Source organism: Falco peregrinus, chromosome 14 (genome assembly GCF_023634155.1).
Source record: "Falco peregrinus isolate bFalPer1 chromosome 14, bFalPer1.pri, whole genome shotgun sequence".
NCBI classification, from domain to species: domain Eukaryota; kingdom Metazoa; phylum Chordata; class Aves; order Falconiformes; family Falconidae; genus Falco; species Falco peregrinus.
The window spans coordinates 24,794,369-24,809,919 of record NC_073734.1 but is presented as its reverse complement, the minus strand read 5'-3'; the positions used below and the strand labels follow the sequence as shown (position 1 = coordinate 24,809,919).

At 49.7% G+C, this 15,551-nt stretch overlaps 1 protein-coding gene across 1 annotated transcript in view; it reads left to right on the top strand.

Moving 5' to 3' along the window:
* LOC114011973 (hydrocephalus-inducing protein-like) overlaps nt 1-15,551 on the top strand; it is a 94,206-nt gene that overhangs the window by 33,769 nt on the left and 44,886 nt on the right. Inside the window, exons 7-8 of the mRNA XM_055819072.1 lie at nt 1,185-1,309; nt 13,805-14,006. Coding sequence (XP_055675047.1) covers nt 1,185-1,309; nt 13,805-14,006 — 327 coding nt within the window. The remainder of the gene's footprint in view (nt 1-1,184; nt 1,310-13,804; nt 14,007-15,551) is intronic.

Here is a 15,551-nt window from a genome sequence, read left to right as displayed (position 1 = left end):
TTTTTCTCGTTATTTTTGTGTGCTGCATTCCCTAATCACTGGGAAACTCTCTGGAAGGCGTTTTTGAGGTGACAAATTGACCACCAGCAAAGCACTAAAGCCAATAACTTTTTTCTCTAAGTGAGGCTGTACAGGAGCCACAAAGCCCAGCTGCTGTTGTGCAGGAGCGTGTTGCATCCGACTTTTCCCTAAGCGTTAAAGGATTGAATTATGTGTCAGCCGAGAGCTGTTTACCTGGCCACAAATCATAATTGCTTGTGTTAAATCCAAAGTACACCAATACCTTTTCATAGTTATTTCCAACACATTGCACAGAATTCCTCCAGCGGGCCAAGCAAACAGTTACCAAGCTTGGATTACAACCCGGAGCCCCAGATTGCATTGCTTGTGAATACACCAAAACCCTCCTGTTAAACTTGCCTCGATATGCTCCTGTTGATGGTGCTTCATTTAGCTAGAGATTTAATTGTTCAGGCTGTAAATGGGATACTCCTTTTGTGTCTTGTTTCCTTGTTATTGTATCACTCTAATGTGCCTTTGCACTCCTACAGATTTTTCTTTGCTTAGAGCAGCTTTCACTGAAACGCTGATAAAACGTGCCCTTTCTTAGGCAAAACCAGGATGCTTTCAAGGTAAAAAAAAAAAAGAAAAAAAAAAGAAAAAAAGAGAGTCGAATTCTGCAAGTTAAACTCCAGTTATTCTCTGGTCTTCAAGAAGAAATTCTCTTCTCCCTGTCTGATTTCCAGGCTGCAATCTCACTGGGACAGGCATTGCCTTGACATTTGTATCTCTTGAGGTGTATAGGTGGCAGGAAAAGACGGATTCTTGAGGAAGTCCGTGTCAAGCTGTGCATGCAAATAACCCTCACCATCTCCGTGCTCTTCAAAAACCCTCCTCCGATCGTATCGCTAGCAGTCAGACCCTTGAGCCTTGCTGCAGAGAACTGGATGCAGGGTATGGGGGAGATGAGGTCGTTTTATAGCATAGGATGTTCTGAGGGCTGGAGCTCTTCAGGAGTCGAGTCGGTGGCTCAGTCTCTGATACTGTCTGTTCTCTTTTTCTTCTGCTGACTGTGGTTTGTTTGCTGCTTGCTTGCACAGGTGAGCTGGAGTGAACGAGACAGCCAAAGGAACATAGTCCCCAAATCTCCCACAATAATCCTGATGTGCATCTCTGTGTTGCAGCCCTTTCTCTGTTGATCCCTCTGCTGGGACCCTTAGGATTGGTGATGCCGTGCAAGTAACAGTGGACTTCCACCCACAGAAGACGGGTGATTATTCCAGACCCCTGACAGTTCACTATGACACAGGTAAGTGCTGGACACTGCATGGTGCCCACGCTCTGCGTCCTTCAAAACAGAGCCCATTCAAAGCAGAAGACTGTTAAACTTGCTTTGCAGACTCCTTCTAAACCCTTTTCTTTCAAAACCTCTGCATGTTTTGGTGCTTCAAGTGAGCAGGTTAGGGGCAAAGGCTGAGTGTGCCCTTGTTCTGTGTGGCTGCGTGCTGGTCTCTCCCTGGGGGACGCTGGTGTCAGCACGGTGCTCTCCACCCAGCACCCCCCATGCCTGTCATCTACCATCATTCCCTGTTGTCTGAGCCACCTTCATTCCCTCTCCAGGTGTACCTCCCCTGTCCCAGCTTTGCTTCAAAGGAAAGTGACAAATAATCGGTGTTTAGGGGGTCTTTTAAAGTGGATCCCCTCAAGCAGGAATGAGTTTTTTTGGAATCCTGTTTTGCTGGGAGTTGCTGAGTTGGAGGCAGGAGGATCAGTGATTCTCCATTACGGTGTGCATATGCATGTGTGAAGCTTTATTCCTCGACAGCGCTATGTTTAAAGCGTACGTGGGAATGTGTGCCTCTCAGACTGGCTCCAATGCCCGCTGTCTCTTACACATCTGTCCCCTGTACTGCTTCTCCGTTTTTGTTGCTACAGACTCTTTTTCTTTGTTTTTGCCCTCTACCCACCTACATCCCACAGCTCACGACATCAGGACTAGCACAGCCAGGACTTGAGGGCTCTTGGGGTTTGGCAGTAAGAGCTCGCTGCCTCCTGAGATGGGTATAAAATTTATATTAGGGTAGGAGACAGAAACACTGTCAGCTTGAAGCGTTACTCAAGAGTAAGTGGGAAAAATCTTTAGAAGAAGGTGTGACGATAAAATGCTTCTGTCGGCCTTGGCTCAGCAGGGGTATGTTGTGGTGCCCAACAAGGCGCTTTCCCAGCTGCATGAATGCATTTGGCGTGTGTTTGCTCTCGCCTGAGAGGGAGGTTTGGTTTGTCCCTGTTCCTCAGCGTTGGTCCTGGGAAGCGTGATGTCCTAACCGAGGTGATACTGTGTGCTGCTTTAGCCCGGCAAAGAGCATTTTAGTTGTCTTGAGTTTGTAGAAGTTACAAAGGCACCTGTATCTTCCAAACGCTTCTGTAGCCTTATGGCTTATTGCAGTTTTGTCTTAATATTTTTCAGTTAATGACATATTCACAGAGAATGGTTTATGCTCGCTCAGAGAAGTTTATTGGTTTGGGTAACAGTTTCTTGAAAGAATTACTGAAATGTCAGCTAGGGAAGCACAACAATTGCCCTATTTGTATGCCTATAGAGAATCTATAGGCTAAAACTCAGAGGGCTAGATTTTTCTCTGGGGCAGGTGGGTAGTTACACTAGAGATCAGGGCTGTAGGGTTTATACTTTGTGACGGAACAGAGTGAGTGAATAATCAGGGCCAGGATCTTCGTGGCTTGCTTTGAAAAACCTGAGTCTTGTTCCTACTGAAATGACCGGTTCCTCAGTGGTTAATCTTTGCAAAAGTGATTTGTGTGGCTGGGCCACGGAATCAAGCCATCTGCTGGTGATCTCCCAGGAACATGTGCAGCTCCCTGGGAGACGAACCCAGGATTTCATTCTTGCCTGCCAGTACAATGCTGCAGTTTTTTTTTAAATAAACTACGAACTGGGAAGGAGAGCAAGGGGATAATTAAGGGATTCTCTCTAGCTTTGAAGCCTACAAATAAGTAAAAGGCTGCTGAGATTAATTGCTAAAGTGAAACAGAAACATGTAATCAATCAGTCTTAAAAGCTGCTTCTCGCAGGGGTAGTGCAGAGCAGCAGGCAATGTTAGCTGAGCTCGTGTGGCGAGCCCTGGCTGATGTGTCCGGCACTACAGCAGGCTCCCTGTGACTCACCTAAAAAGAGCAGCTGGGTCGCTCTTTTGGAGTCACCCACAGACTGTTTATTGTGGAACAGAAGCGCTAAGAGCAAAAGAGCAGTTTGAGGTGCTGGGAGGCATTTTCCTGGCTTTGCTGTGTATCAGTATTGACTTGCTCGCAGGCAGCAGTAGTTCTCAATGGATCACACCATTGTTAGAGTGACTTACGCAGGACCAGGTGCATGTTGCATTACTTTGAGTTTTGCTGAGGCTAGGTCAGATCTGCCCCTAGCCTTGCTTAAGCAGGCATGGTTCTCTTGCATGTGAATAAGGCTGTTTCCCCTTTTTTTCCCCTTGCGTATGATTTGCTTGATTTAAGTGGCATGTCCTTTAGACTGGTTAGGAGTACAGGTACTGTCCCCTGGATAGACTGTGTGTGCTGGTGTCCTGTTGCTACAAACGTGATGGATGAGTGTGGAGCAAATGTCTTTGCTGCTATGAGCATAATGATTTGCAATGAAAACTTGTCCTTCAGTGCTTTACATGCCTAAACTCCTCCATTTCCCCTATGTATGTGTGTGTGGGTGTGAAAAATCCCAGCTCATAGTGAAATGGGCGTGACTTGGGCTGTTGTGGGCCCCAGCACATCCCTGTCCAGCACCTTAACATCAGATTATGGTACTGGTAGGGGTTTCTGAAGCAGTCGTACAGGTTTGGAAAACGTTTCAGTGCGTGAAAGTTCTATCGGTCACTTGGCCCTTCCCAGGTGATGTTTAGCCCACCCTGCATGGACTGTGTGGATGTGGGAAAACAAGTTTATGGAGGTAAGCCCTAGTCTGAACCAAGTCAGTATTCATAAAGTTTAGATATTCTTTCAGCTGTCAAGCCATGCTCAAGTGAGATGATGGCCAAGCTGCTTGCCCTGAGTGCTGCTGTTTGTACACCAAACCCAGTTTGCTGCACTAATAACATTTATTGCAACCTGCCAGCAATACAGCAGCTCAGTGTGGGAAGGTGAGCTTTGCTCAGGGGCACGTGGCTGAGGAGATGCATGATGGGTTCCCAGAGCTGTGCTGGAGGTGTAAAACAAATTCACCTGTCCGACAGCATCCAGAAACAATTCTGTCTACGGCAGGTGCTCCATGGAGGTAGAGGAGGCTGCCAGAGACAGGAGGTGCCGGAGAGATGCTTGGAGTTGTGGGAGGAGAATCACTTCTCTGCTTGGAGCTCCCTAAATCTTGACTCCCGTTAGACTCCTGTTTCCAAAGAGTACCTAGTATAATATGATGGGTGGCCTTCAAGGTGCAGGACCGGATTTTGTGCCTGTATGTAGGTGCCTGTGTTGCCCACTGGCCCTTGTGGCAAGGCGCTACAACACGCTTCTAGCCCAGGGGATCTGTGGTGCGGCACTGAAATTCCTCTGTGCAGTTTTTCCCCATTGGTTGCTGCATCCCTTGGGATCTCTCTGTCAGCACAGGAGCCTTCAGTAATTAGCAAAGCACCACTGAGCTTGTGCATGGCTGACAGACGCTATATATTGAGATGCTTTTCTTGCTGTCAGTAATAAAAGTAATTATGCAAATGGCTTTCTTTCAGTAACTCTGTGAGTCTAATGCAGAAGCAAAAGCCTGGGGGCAGGATCTCGCCCTCTTTGAGGGGGGAGATGAGCCCGTACCCACAGGAGAATTTTAGGAGACAGCATAGCCAAGAGGGGAGGCAGCCCTCAAGCAGGAATGGCTGTTCCATTACTCTTGTGTCTCCTTTTGGTGCAGAGCCCCAGAAAGCGTTTCCCCAGAAGAGGTAACATGTGGCTCAGGAGTAGTTCTCAGTGGTTTTATTCCCACTGGAAGCCTCTGGCCTTGTGCTAAAAGCCTGCTGAGGAACCATCTGGGTGTTTGGCAGATGAATACTGTGTTTTCCCTCAGCTTCCTCCACAACTTAGGGGAGGGCTGACAGCTGCTGAGCAGGAGCTGTGCTAAAGGAAATCTCGGCTTGTTTGCTGTGGATGGCAGACCCAGGCTCAGAGCATCCTTTGTGGTTCTGCACACCCAGGGCACAGATGGGGGAGCTCAGCCTTGGCTCCTCAATTGCTTATTTCAAGAACAGGTAGTAGATGTGAGCAGGGTCTGCTTTTGGCTCTGTAGTTGTCATGGGATTGAGTTTTCCAGTGCTGGCTTAGTTACTGTCCCCATAGGAAGTGGATGAAGTCATGTCTCCCCTGCTGAGCCCTGGGAGCAAAACTTGCTCTCTGCCAAATTCAGGTTATTCCTGTATAGCAGGAGAGAGCAGATAAATGGGCTTCTTCAGTGCAGCGTGCTGGGAGCTGGAGATGATGTGGAGCAGAGCTTGCCTTGCCCTGGGTCAGGAAGGGGTCTGGCTGCTTGTTCCCCTGCCCCTGAGCTTTGCTGCCTGGCCCTGACAGCAGGGGGTCCCCAGCACTGTTTCCTCCCCATTGCTGCTTGCTAGGTGTGGGGCAAAATGCCATCAGCCTCGTAGAATCATAGAATGATGGAGGTTGGAAAAGACCTTGAAGATGACCAAGTCCAACTTACCCCCAGATTGCCAAACCCACCCCTAAACCGTGTCCCGAAGCACCACATCTGGGTGTCTGTTCAACACATCCAGGGGTGCTGATTCCAGCCTGCAGAGTGGAGAAGCAAGCCCTGCCGAGTCTCCTCCCCGGCAGGGTCCCGCCAGCCCCCCAGTCCCGAAGGCTGGCCAGCAGCTGCTGCTTAGGCTGCCCGCACGCGGGGGGCTGCTGCAGGGGGGTTTGGTACTGAGCAGTGGAGGGCTCCTGGGATGTGTGGTTTGGGTTGGTCAGCAAGCGTGATGAGCTGGCCTTGAGCTTCCCCTTCCTCTAAGCCAGCACCTACACTTGCAGGATAGATAAGATTTCCTTAGGGCAACGTAAGCCTAAAAAATCATAACAAAAAAGACATAATTGCTGAGTAGATCTGGAAGACCTGGCTGGGGATCATTGTGTTTAGTGTGGTGGCAATGCTCAGGGTGGCAGGGGATATCAGAAGAGGATCTGGGTCTTCTGCCCTACGCAGGGTGCCCGGAGCCACTGCCCTGAGGTGCCTCTGCCCTTCTCGGTCTAACCACAGGCAGCTTCTCTGTGCTGCAGCAGCCTCTGGAGCGGTGGGTGATAACCGCCAGCTTGAGAAAACACCGAGGTTTCATCACAAAAGGGGGGAAACAAGGCATGAGATCGCAGGAACCATCAAGGCCTATTGAACCATGATTAATTAGGGAGCTGCTGTGGAGCTCTTCAGTCACCTGTGGCACGACAGTGAGTTGATGTGATGTGTCGGAGCCCTTTGGTGAAGATGATGGGCAACTACAGAACTGGGTGTGCTCGGCTGGCAGCAGGGCAAGCACGGCCTGTGCATCTCTGCCACGGTGGGAAACTGTAGTAGGGGCTGCATCGCGTTGCAAATGGGCTGAGGGCAACTGTCAGCGGTGCTGGTGACTGCTCAGCTCCTGCATGCATCAGCACGGGGTTGCCAGCCGGGAATGTCGATGTGTTGGGATGCTGAATCCCTTTCTTCAGCTGAAATTGCTGCTGACCTTAGCTGAATCAGCTTACTTTGGTAAATGAGGCACCTCGGCGAGGGCTTGGCGGTGTGTTAGTGGCCACTGTACGCATGCAGGAGCTTGTTAAATCCCAGCCCTACGTGTTTCTTGATGTTTGAGGCTGAGCAAGTAACGGTAGCACGGACGTGCCATCAGTTCTGGGCATCTCAGCTACTCACAAGGGTAAAACATTACCTCGCTGTGATAGTCATCTGTGGTTTTGCGCAGACTTTGGAGAAAACAACCACCTCTGCATGCCTCTCTTCTCTTTCCTTTAAGAACCCCCTTTCTGCCGAGGGTCTTGTCACCTTGCCAGGCTGGCACTGCAATCAATAGCTTCCAGGAACTTGTTTGAAAACAAAATGAAAATCCTATTGACTCAGCCTCTAGATCAAGCCTTTTTCTTTCTCTTTTTTTCTCTGCAAACCCACTGATGGATGTGGATAGGCAGCAGGGTTTAGCTGAGGTTCAGCCCTTGCTGTGTTGCGCTTCATGTTCCTGAGATCCCTCAGGTTGCTGAGCCCTCGCGGTTTGTACTGACTCCAGCCAGAGCGGAGGAGGCTCAGGACTTGCCTGAGCAAACCCTCTGCCTCGCTGCATCTTGACCTGAGCTGTGCCTGTGTCGTGCAGGATACCAGGGTGGGAATGCCAAAACTGTTTCTGGTTTTAACCTTGGTCTGGTGTGAGTGTTCACAGGGGCTCTGATGTCGCAGTGGTGTTGGGTTACTATCGAGCTAAATTCACGGCAACGGCCCCTAAGCTTCTGGTGGCCACTGCTGTGTGCCACTGCTGGTCAGGTCTGTCGCTCGTCATCACCGTGCAATTCCCCGTTCCCTCAACACCAGGCAGGCTGGTAGTGGCTTCTTAGCAGTGCAAAGAGGTGGGGAAAATCTTCTGCTTCCCTAAGCAGCAGCCTCTCTTGGCTCCAAAGCTTCGCTGCAGTGCACAAACTGATGCCAGTATTTTCATTTGTGTTTAGTGCTAGCAGATGCCGAGAAACCGTGAGTTTTTAAAGATCTTTCCTGTGTTACCCAAAGGTGTAAGCCAGGCTCTGACGCTGTGGTTATTACAAGAGGCTGCTTTAGCTTTTCCTTGGACTATCAGGCATTTAAGAACTTTGCAAAGGGATTTTTCTTTCTGCTTGTCTCAGGTCACGAGCGCGTGTTGTGCTTTTCTTCCTTCGCTTGTGAGAATTCCCAGCAGGATTGGCTGGTTCCTGTGGGATGTTTATGTTCTTGTGTGTCTGCTTCAAAGCAAGTGCAGGGAGGCACGTATTGTGGGCAAAAAAATGTGTAAATAGGAGTTTGTGCAATTATATGTTGACTTTGCATCTTAATCGTAGCAGCGCTGCAATGGACTGAGGATTGGTAACTAATACTTGATACAACTAATTGGTTATGTAGGCTTTTATATTTCAAATCATTTCGATTGATGGGTGAGTATGATTGGTCTCCAAAGTGTTCCTTTATGTCAGATCAGCTAACAGGTAACAACTGTTTTCTGTCTTTGTTCCCCTTTTCCACAAATGCTTGTGATAATGATTTTTTTTTTTATACTGTTTTAGAGAAGGTTGTTATATTTCTTGCAAACAGAGTATGGCCTTTGCCCCCTCTCTAGGGCCTGGTGTTTCAAGACAGATGGTCTGAGGGTAGATGAAGGGGAATTAAGTTTGTGCTTAATTTGCTTGAGTATTTTTTTTAATGGCTTTATATCTCCAAAACTATGTAACACCCCTTCTGACAAAAATGCTGCTAAAGCAACCCGTGGAGTTGAGTGCATGAGCGCACACTGGGGCGTGGGTGCTAGGAGGGTCGTTTGGAGGTCAAAAGTCTCCTTTTGGCTGTTTTGTTCATCCCCAGAAGCAGACTTCCATGTGATGCTGCATACCCCATTCTTAGCCTGTGAAAGATTTCTGGAAGAATGTAGTTTTCATCTCTTGCAGGGCATCCTGGACTTGAGCTTGTCTCTTCTATCATCAATGGAAATCACTAACATGTTCTTAAGTGCCATTAACTCTGGATGCATTTCAGGGCAGAACAGACCATTCGTTAGTCTCCTTACCTTGTGGATCAATCAACGTCTGCTGACAAGCAGAAGAGTAGCTTGAAGGGTGATTGATTAATGAAGTGGTGTATTGAGCATGTCTTTGTCAGGCAATCAGAATGAAGGTTTCTGCCCTATTTTTCCCTGTGGGCCAAAAGGGATATTTCAGCTGGTCAGGTACCCCAGCGTATCATGACTGTAGTGGCAGTAATGATTAAAAATAGCCCACGGCATCCTGGATCTGCGGCAGTGCTGTCTTTCATCATCCAAGAGTTTCATTGTCCTTTCAGTCCATTCTGCGAGACTCCTTCATGCTGGGCAGCACAAAGCCTCTGCGCTGGCTCCCAGGTGTTCCTGTGCTGGAGTATTTCACCCTGTAACAAGCCCTTCCTAAGCACGGTGCGTAGGAGGTAACGGGGAATACTTTGGGTGCTCTGTTACAGGGGGATGCACAACAAGGAGCCTGGTGGACAGCAAGGTGACTCCTAAGTGCAGGAGAGCCGTCTGAAGAGCCTGCGACCTGTCCCGTAGATGCTGTGGCTGCTCGTTGCTCTCCAGCTCCCTTTTCCTCCCCATCTGTTGTCTCACGGTGGCTTGCGATGCCTTTGGGGTAGCAGATCCTTTCCTTGCGATGGGCTGCGTGGGCTCAGAGGGGGCTTTGCTGGGGACTGCTGGCCGGTGACAGCATGAATTGTGGCAGCAGGGATGATTAGGGTGCTCTGAGCTTTGTTGTAGCCTGGGCAATGGTTCTGTAGAAACCCCCGTGTTGGCAACAGTTATTTTCTGGTGAGGTTTATAAAGAAGCTGCTCCTAGGGCTGGAGTAACTAATGCGATGGTTTTAATAATGTCTGAAGGTAGCTCATGAGCACTGCCTCAGAGAAACTCTTAAAAATGACTGTCACTGCCCTGTGTTTTGCCCTAGCACTGGAAATACCAGCGCTGGGACTGGCAGATGGCCTTTGTCAGAGACCCAGCACACCTCGTAGGTGATGCCATTAGCTTCCTGCCAGCAAAACAGCTCAGAGCAGCACCCCTGACTCTGATCGAGGTAGCTCTGTGGGAGGTGCAGCAAAAGGCATGTGGTGGGGAGGGCTGGATCCAGCCGCAGGGGACTCCTCTCGCTTTCCAGAGGTGGCTTAGCCTGGTGAAGTGACTCCCTTCTCCAGCGGTGAAGTGGTACCAGCAGACCTTTGCATGCTGGTTGAAAAACCAGAATATGCTGGCGGTGGTGAGGCAGTTGGGTATCACGATAGTAGCAGGAGCCAAAGAATTAGTTAGAGGGTCGATGTGGAGGTACAGTGACACCCTTCTGAGTGAAGAGCTCTGCTTTCATTGCTTGCTTGTATGTTCAGTGACAAAGCAGCAGGACTTGTGTCTTTTAGAAGAGATGAGAGCCAGGCATAGTTTTCTGACAAACTGGGCAAATCAAATTAAACTTGCTTTCCACGCTACCCAAATATTCCAAAATTGACTGTCATGTGCTCCTAAAAAGATTTAAAATCCAAATTCAGCGAGGAGGGAGTTACAGGGATAGAGGAAGACTGTTTTGGTGGAGACAAAGTGCAGCAGAGTGCTGTTTTGTTTCTCTTCAGTCTAATCAATCTGGCTACCAGCTTCCTAATATTTAGAGCAGTAATCAATGGAGGAAGGTACTGGCTGTTGAATGCTAGGAACGCATTCTTCATAAAACCTGAAATTGGCTTGGGAATCTTGTTCAAAGGTTTGCTTATCCATTCATTGATCTATACTTTCAGGCGAAAAGAAATTGTCTTTCTATTTAAGAACAACTTGTACTGCTTTGAAAAGCATTCCCTCTTGCACCAGGATGATCATGTAGCGTTAGAAGAATTTGGAAGGATGTTTTAGCTCTTCTGTAAATTTCCTCTCCTCCTGCAGAACAGGCTCCACAGAGGATGACCCAGTGCTGGATTTCTTCCTTTTAGATAGTGAAAAGTTACCATGGTGTGCTAAGATGCCAGTGTCCATAGCCATGCAGACGGACGCTGGAATAACACATGGTGGTGTTCCTGCTGTCTCATAGAGTGTCGTTCAGGAGTGCACAGCCCAAAGCATCTGCCCTACTGCTGTCTAAAAAGCCTCTCATTTTAATTTCAAGTTCAAGTGTTGCCTTGTTCAGGTTGCAGAGTGAGCTGTGTCCTGCTGTCTGTAGGAAATAGATCAAAAGCATGTAAGAACGAGAGAACTGACAGCCTGTAATGAGATGGCGTGTGTAAATAATGACAGGGCAGGTACATCTAGGTTTGGTAAATGTTGTTTTCATGGCAGCAAAGCATCCCAAACCACAGACCCGTGGACATTACCCTGTCAAGTGAAATACCTAGTGCTACATTGCTCTTACAGTAGAGAGATTGGGTTTTTTTTCCCCAAACTTATATACTAACCAACCAAGAGTCTTAATGAAATGTCACATCTAATTTGGCACCCAGGACATGAAGCCTGCAGCTGCCCTGGGCCAACCCTGACAGCTCCGCTCTGTGTCAGTTTATCTGCCTGGCAGAAAGATGCGCTGCTCCCTCCTGACTCGCTGGCATCTGTGCGCGCTCGTCTGTGCCAGGAGATTTGTGGGTTTAGACAGTCAGCACGATGCCAGATCCTTCTCTCTGTGGTAGAAGGTGCTCCAGCAAAGCCCTCCAGCCTTCAGAAGCATCCTCAGTGCCTGCAGCCAGGAGCGTGAGTGTGTCTGTGTCCCCGGTTCCTCTCCAGGAGAGCAGCAGTAGGGGATGCTTAGCAAAGCGTGTAGAAGCAGGCAGTGCATGTGCTTTCTGCCTCGTGGGCCCTGGAGTTAGCATTTTTCTGTGCTGGAGGCTTTATTCTCATCTTTGTTTAATCACTTCTGATGGTTTTACCTTCCAAACCTTTGTCCAGTTGCTTTGTGGGTTTGTAGCTATGAGCTTCTGTAGGCTCCCATGGCAGTACGTTCCAAAGGAAGGAATATTCCTTGGGAAAGTGCTGGTACTACACTTCTGTAATTTCTAATACTATTTCAGGCCCTTGGGTTCCTGTTTTACGACAAATGGTGACAAATTTTTCCTTCTTCAGATTTTCCCAGGCTGTTTGTGCTTTTACAAACCTGCCTATCTCTTGTGTGATTTCTAGGTTGAGGAATCCTGTTCAGTCTTCATATAGAAGCTGCTCTGTACTTTGGAGAAGGGCAGAAAGAACGATTAAATTTCAAAGGCTTCAGCTTGGCTGTGAAGATCAGGACTATACCCATTATTTCAAGACCCACGTGGCCATGGGTTTAGACAGTGAGACCATGATAGTTTTCGTGGAGTTTATTTTGCAGTAGTTTGTTGTCTCGTAGAGCATTAGGTCATGTTTCCATGAACCGGAGTTGTGCATGCTCGAAGCACTGTGCATGTCTCCCAGTTCTTGGGTCCTGCTTCCTCTGCTTGCCAACGTACGCCGAGGATTCAGCGGAGGGGGAAGGCAAGCTTATAAAGCACGCCTGCCTCTGTAACGCTCCTGAACCTCGGTTATTTTTGTACGCTGAGTTGTCTGTTACAGAAAGCAGGCTGTCCAGTCATTGGAGACGTTGCTGTTTCTCGAAACGTAACTCATGTCTGGCCATGAATCCCTCCCACTCCTCCTCTGCTCCCTTGAGAGCAGAGAGGTTGAGGTTATACAGGCACGAAGGCTGAACTCTCCATGTGTGGAGGTGAAGGAATGGCTGCAGAGATCTATTTGAAGGGTGATTCATTCCCAACCTCCCTCCAAGAGAGGGGCTCTCTTTCTCCTGGCACGACTGTGATTCGCTGTATTGTGTCTGGCTTAGGGTTTAAGGAGTCCACCCAGTAGGCAGCCAGCTCTCCCCTTGTGCTGTTGCGTGGCAGCCTTGGAAAGGCAGGTCCATCCCCTGGCTGCCTTGCTGTAACCCGTGCAGCGAGGGGAAGGCTCTGCCTCGGCAGAGGGATGCTCTCCAGGGATGGCCGGGTCGCTGCCCTTCTCAGCTGGGGCTGGCTCTGAGGCTTTAAACACGCTCCACAGAAGTGCCATTTCGATGGAGAATGTCTCGTGTTTGTGGTTTGCTTCTCACCTGGGAGGCCCTCACCTGCAACAGGCAGAGTAGGCTCGGTGCTCAAGTTTGAGCTTAGTTGACTCCCAGGAGTTGCTTGGTTGGGAAGAATGAAGGTTTGGAAGCTCTGGCAGTGAGGGACGCTCTGGTGGGGGTCTCTTCTGGAGGTTGAAGTGCTGGCGGGTGCTCCAGCAAGACTCCAGGCATTAATCGGCTGCCGTGCGCAGCCAGGGGCTCTCTCCTCTTCAGCTTGGGCTGAGGTGGAAAGCAAAGGCGTGCTCGCTCGGGTTGTGGGACAGCTTGGGAATACTCGGTGTAGACTTGCACGCTGGGGCGTAGGCAGCGACAGGCTCCAGGCAGAAGAAATGGACTTGCAGGGCTGTGATGGGCAGGTTGGCGTGGGCCGTGCCCCACCAGTCTCGTTCTGACCTATCTTCACAGACCCACAGCAAGTGAGGGCACTGCTGCTCCAACACAGTGAAGTTCTCATCTGCGTCCCATCCTGCCGTGGGCTGTCACTTTGCCTGTTTCTCTTCACCTCCCTCTTCTGCCTGCATGCCCCAGGCATCTTGTCATGTTGGCAACAAGGGATCAGGAGAGACACAACACTGGTGGCGTGCTTGCAGGAGACTCTGGGCGAGCCGTGACTGAGGTGGGGCCTCCTCAGAGTCACCTGAATGACTTGGATGCAGAATTCCCTGTGACCCGGGTGGGATGGCGACCCAAGAACCACCTGGGCACACTGAAAACGTCTCCCTGTAGATAGTGTTGCCTTGGGGATAAATGTCTACAAGCTCACCCAGAAATAAGGTGCTTAAGGTTGTGCCCAGGACATCCTCATGCTGTACACCTGCAGCTCTCGGGATGCAATAAATATATTGATCTGTGGAACTGCTCACACAGCTAAAAGCTGTGACACTTCTGTTCCCTGTGGCTTCCTCTGTTCCTTGTACTCCCATCAGCAAGGGCGATGAGCAATGTCTGCCTTTTGCTTTGTTCTAGGTGAAGATACTCACACAAGCCTTCATGGAGCCGCTGAAGATGTCAACATCAGGCTGGACAGAAACTCCTTGGCAGTTGGGAAGGCCTACATCACGCTGTCAAACCACAGATGCGTGGTCATCCACAACCGGAGTAAAATCATAGCCCACTTCCAGTGGAAGGCTTTTCTTACTCAAGAGGAGGAGGATCAGGAGAAGCTGAGGTTCGTTGGAAAGATTCCTTTCAGTAAGACACACTGCCCAGGGGTGAAACTACTGTACGGCCTCAGAGGGATGTTGGTGCTTTTTTGGATGGTGTAGGAGAAATAAAGCATCCACCGCATCCGGGTCTGTGTCCCTGGGCTTCAGGGTAATGGAGCTCGGTGCTTCCCATTCCGGTTCCATCCATGTTCCAGCTGATGTTTTGGAAAGGAAAGGTTGATTGCAATGACTGCATTTCCTCGGAGAGCAAATTCCCATCTGTGGGAGCCCTAAATCAGTGAGGCCAGGTCCTTGGGCTCGCAGGGGGTCTGTGAGGCTGAGGAAAGTGTCGGCACTCCTTACCTGGGACGGCGTTGAGCAGTAGCACCTAACAGCTGCAGGCAGCATGCCTGCTGTGATATTCACTGCAGTTTCTTCCCCTCCAGCTCTGGTAGGATGGCAACCTTCTTCAGCCTGCTTTTGCAGTAGTGCGCAGGGCAGGGTGCTTTGCTGGCCCCGAACGTTGAGGCCATCCGGCTGTAGGATGCTGAATTGCCTCCCGCTGTCCCGGCTTCCAGCACAACGAGGTATCCCTGCCCCTTCTCCGGGGCTGGGGAGAGTTCGGAGGTGGAGGGTTCTGCGGGGAAGGCAGGGACAGGACTTGGAAGTGGCTTTGGGCTTTAGCACCTGTGTCTTCATGGTGCTGAGAGGTGGGGCAGGCTCTCCAAAGGGTGTCTCTGAAGCTTTGAAGTTCTGTTTGGGGCAGCAAGGAAACACTTATAGCCCAGGGGGAGGCACTGGAAGTGACACTTCAAAGCTGGGGTGATGTAGGGGGTCCTTGTGTGACTTTTCAGACTTGGACGGCTGTAGGTGTATAGGAGTTAGTCTGAACCCAGAGCTGATCAGGAAACTGCCTTAAACTGGAGCGCTTTTTAAGGGCTTCTGAGCCAATAAAGTTCAATGTAATTAGGTCAGAAATGCCTTGAAGGCCAAAACTAGTTTTCCACTGTTCTCTATTTTTAATTACACAGTGTGTGACTTTGGTGCAAGCTCAGTGTGCTAAAGGAAAAAATCTCATGACCTTCTCTTAGTACTTCCCTGTGCCATTCTTTTCGCATCTCTCCCCAGCTGCCCGTCACAGATGGGACCCTGAGTGATCCTTTCTCCCCTCAGAAGCAACCAGCTTTCGCCACAGTTAACGTGTTTCCCCAATTTTTTTGCAGTGACACTTGATCTCGTGCCAGCCTGTGTTCTTTACTGTGACCAGGGCGCTTTGTTCTTCCTTACTTGCAGTCTTAGGGGTGGTCATGGCTCCGAGGCCACTGTGCTGCTGTCGGAGCAGCTTTTGAGATCTTTTGAGAGCAGAGAGGACTTTGACAATGGGAGGAGGCAGTGCAGCAGCCTGTGCTTGCCTGTCACCCAGAAAGACCTGGATCATCATGAGGTCTACCCAGGTGTTTGCTCTGTCTCCCTCCTGCAGGACTTTCTGGGATGTAGCGGTGGGATTCTTGTCCGTTGCTGAAGGCTGAGTTGAGGGTTGCTCATGTCGGTGGCTGGAAGCCCTCCTC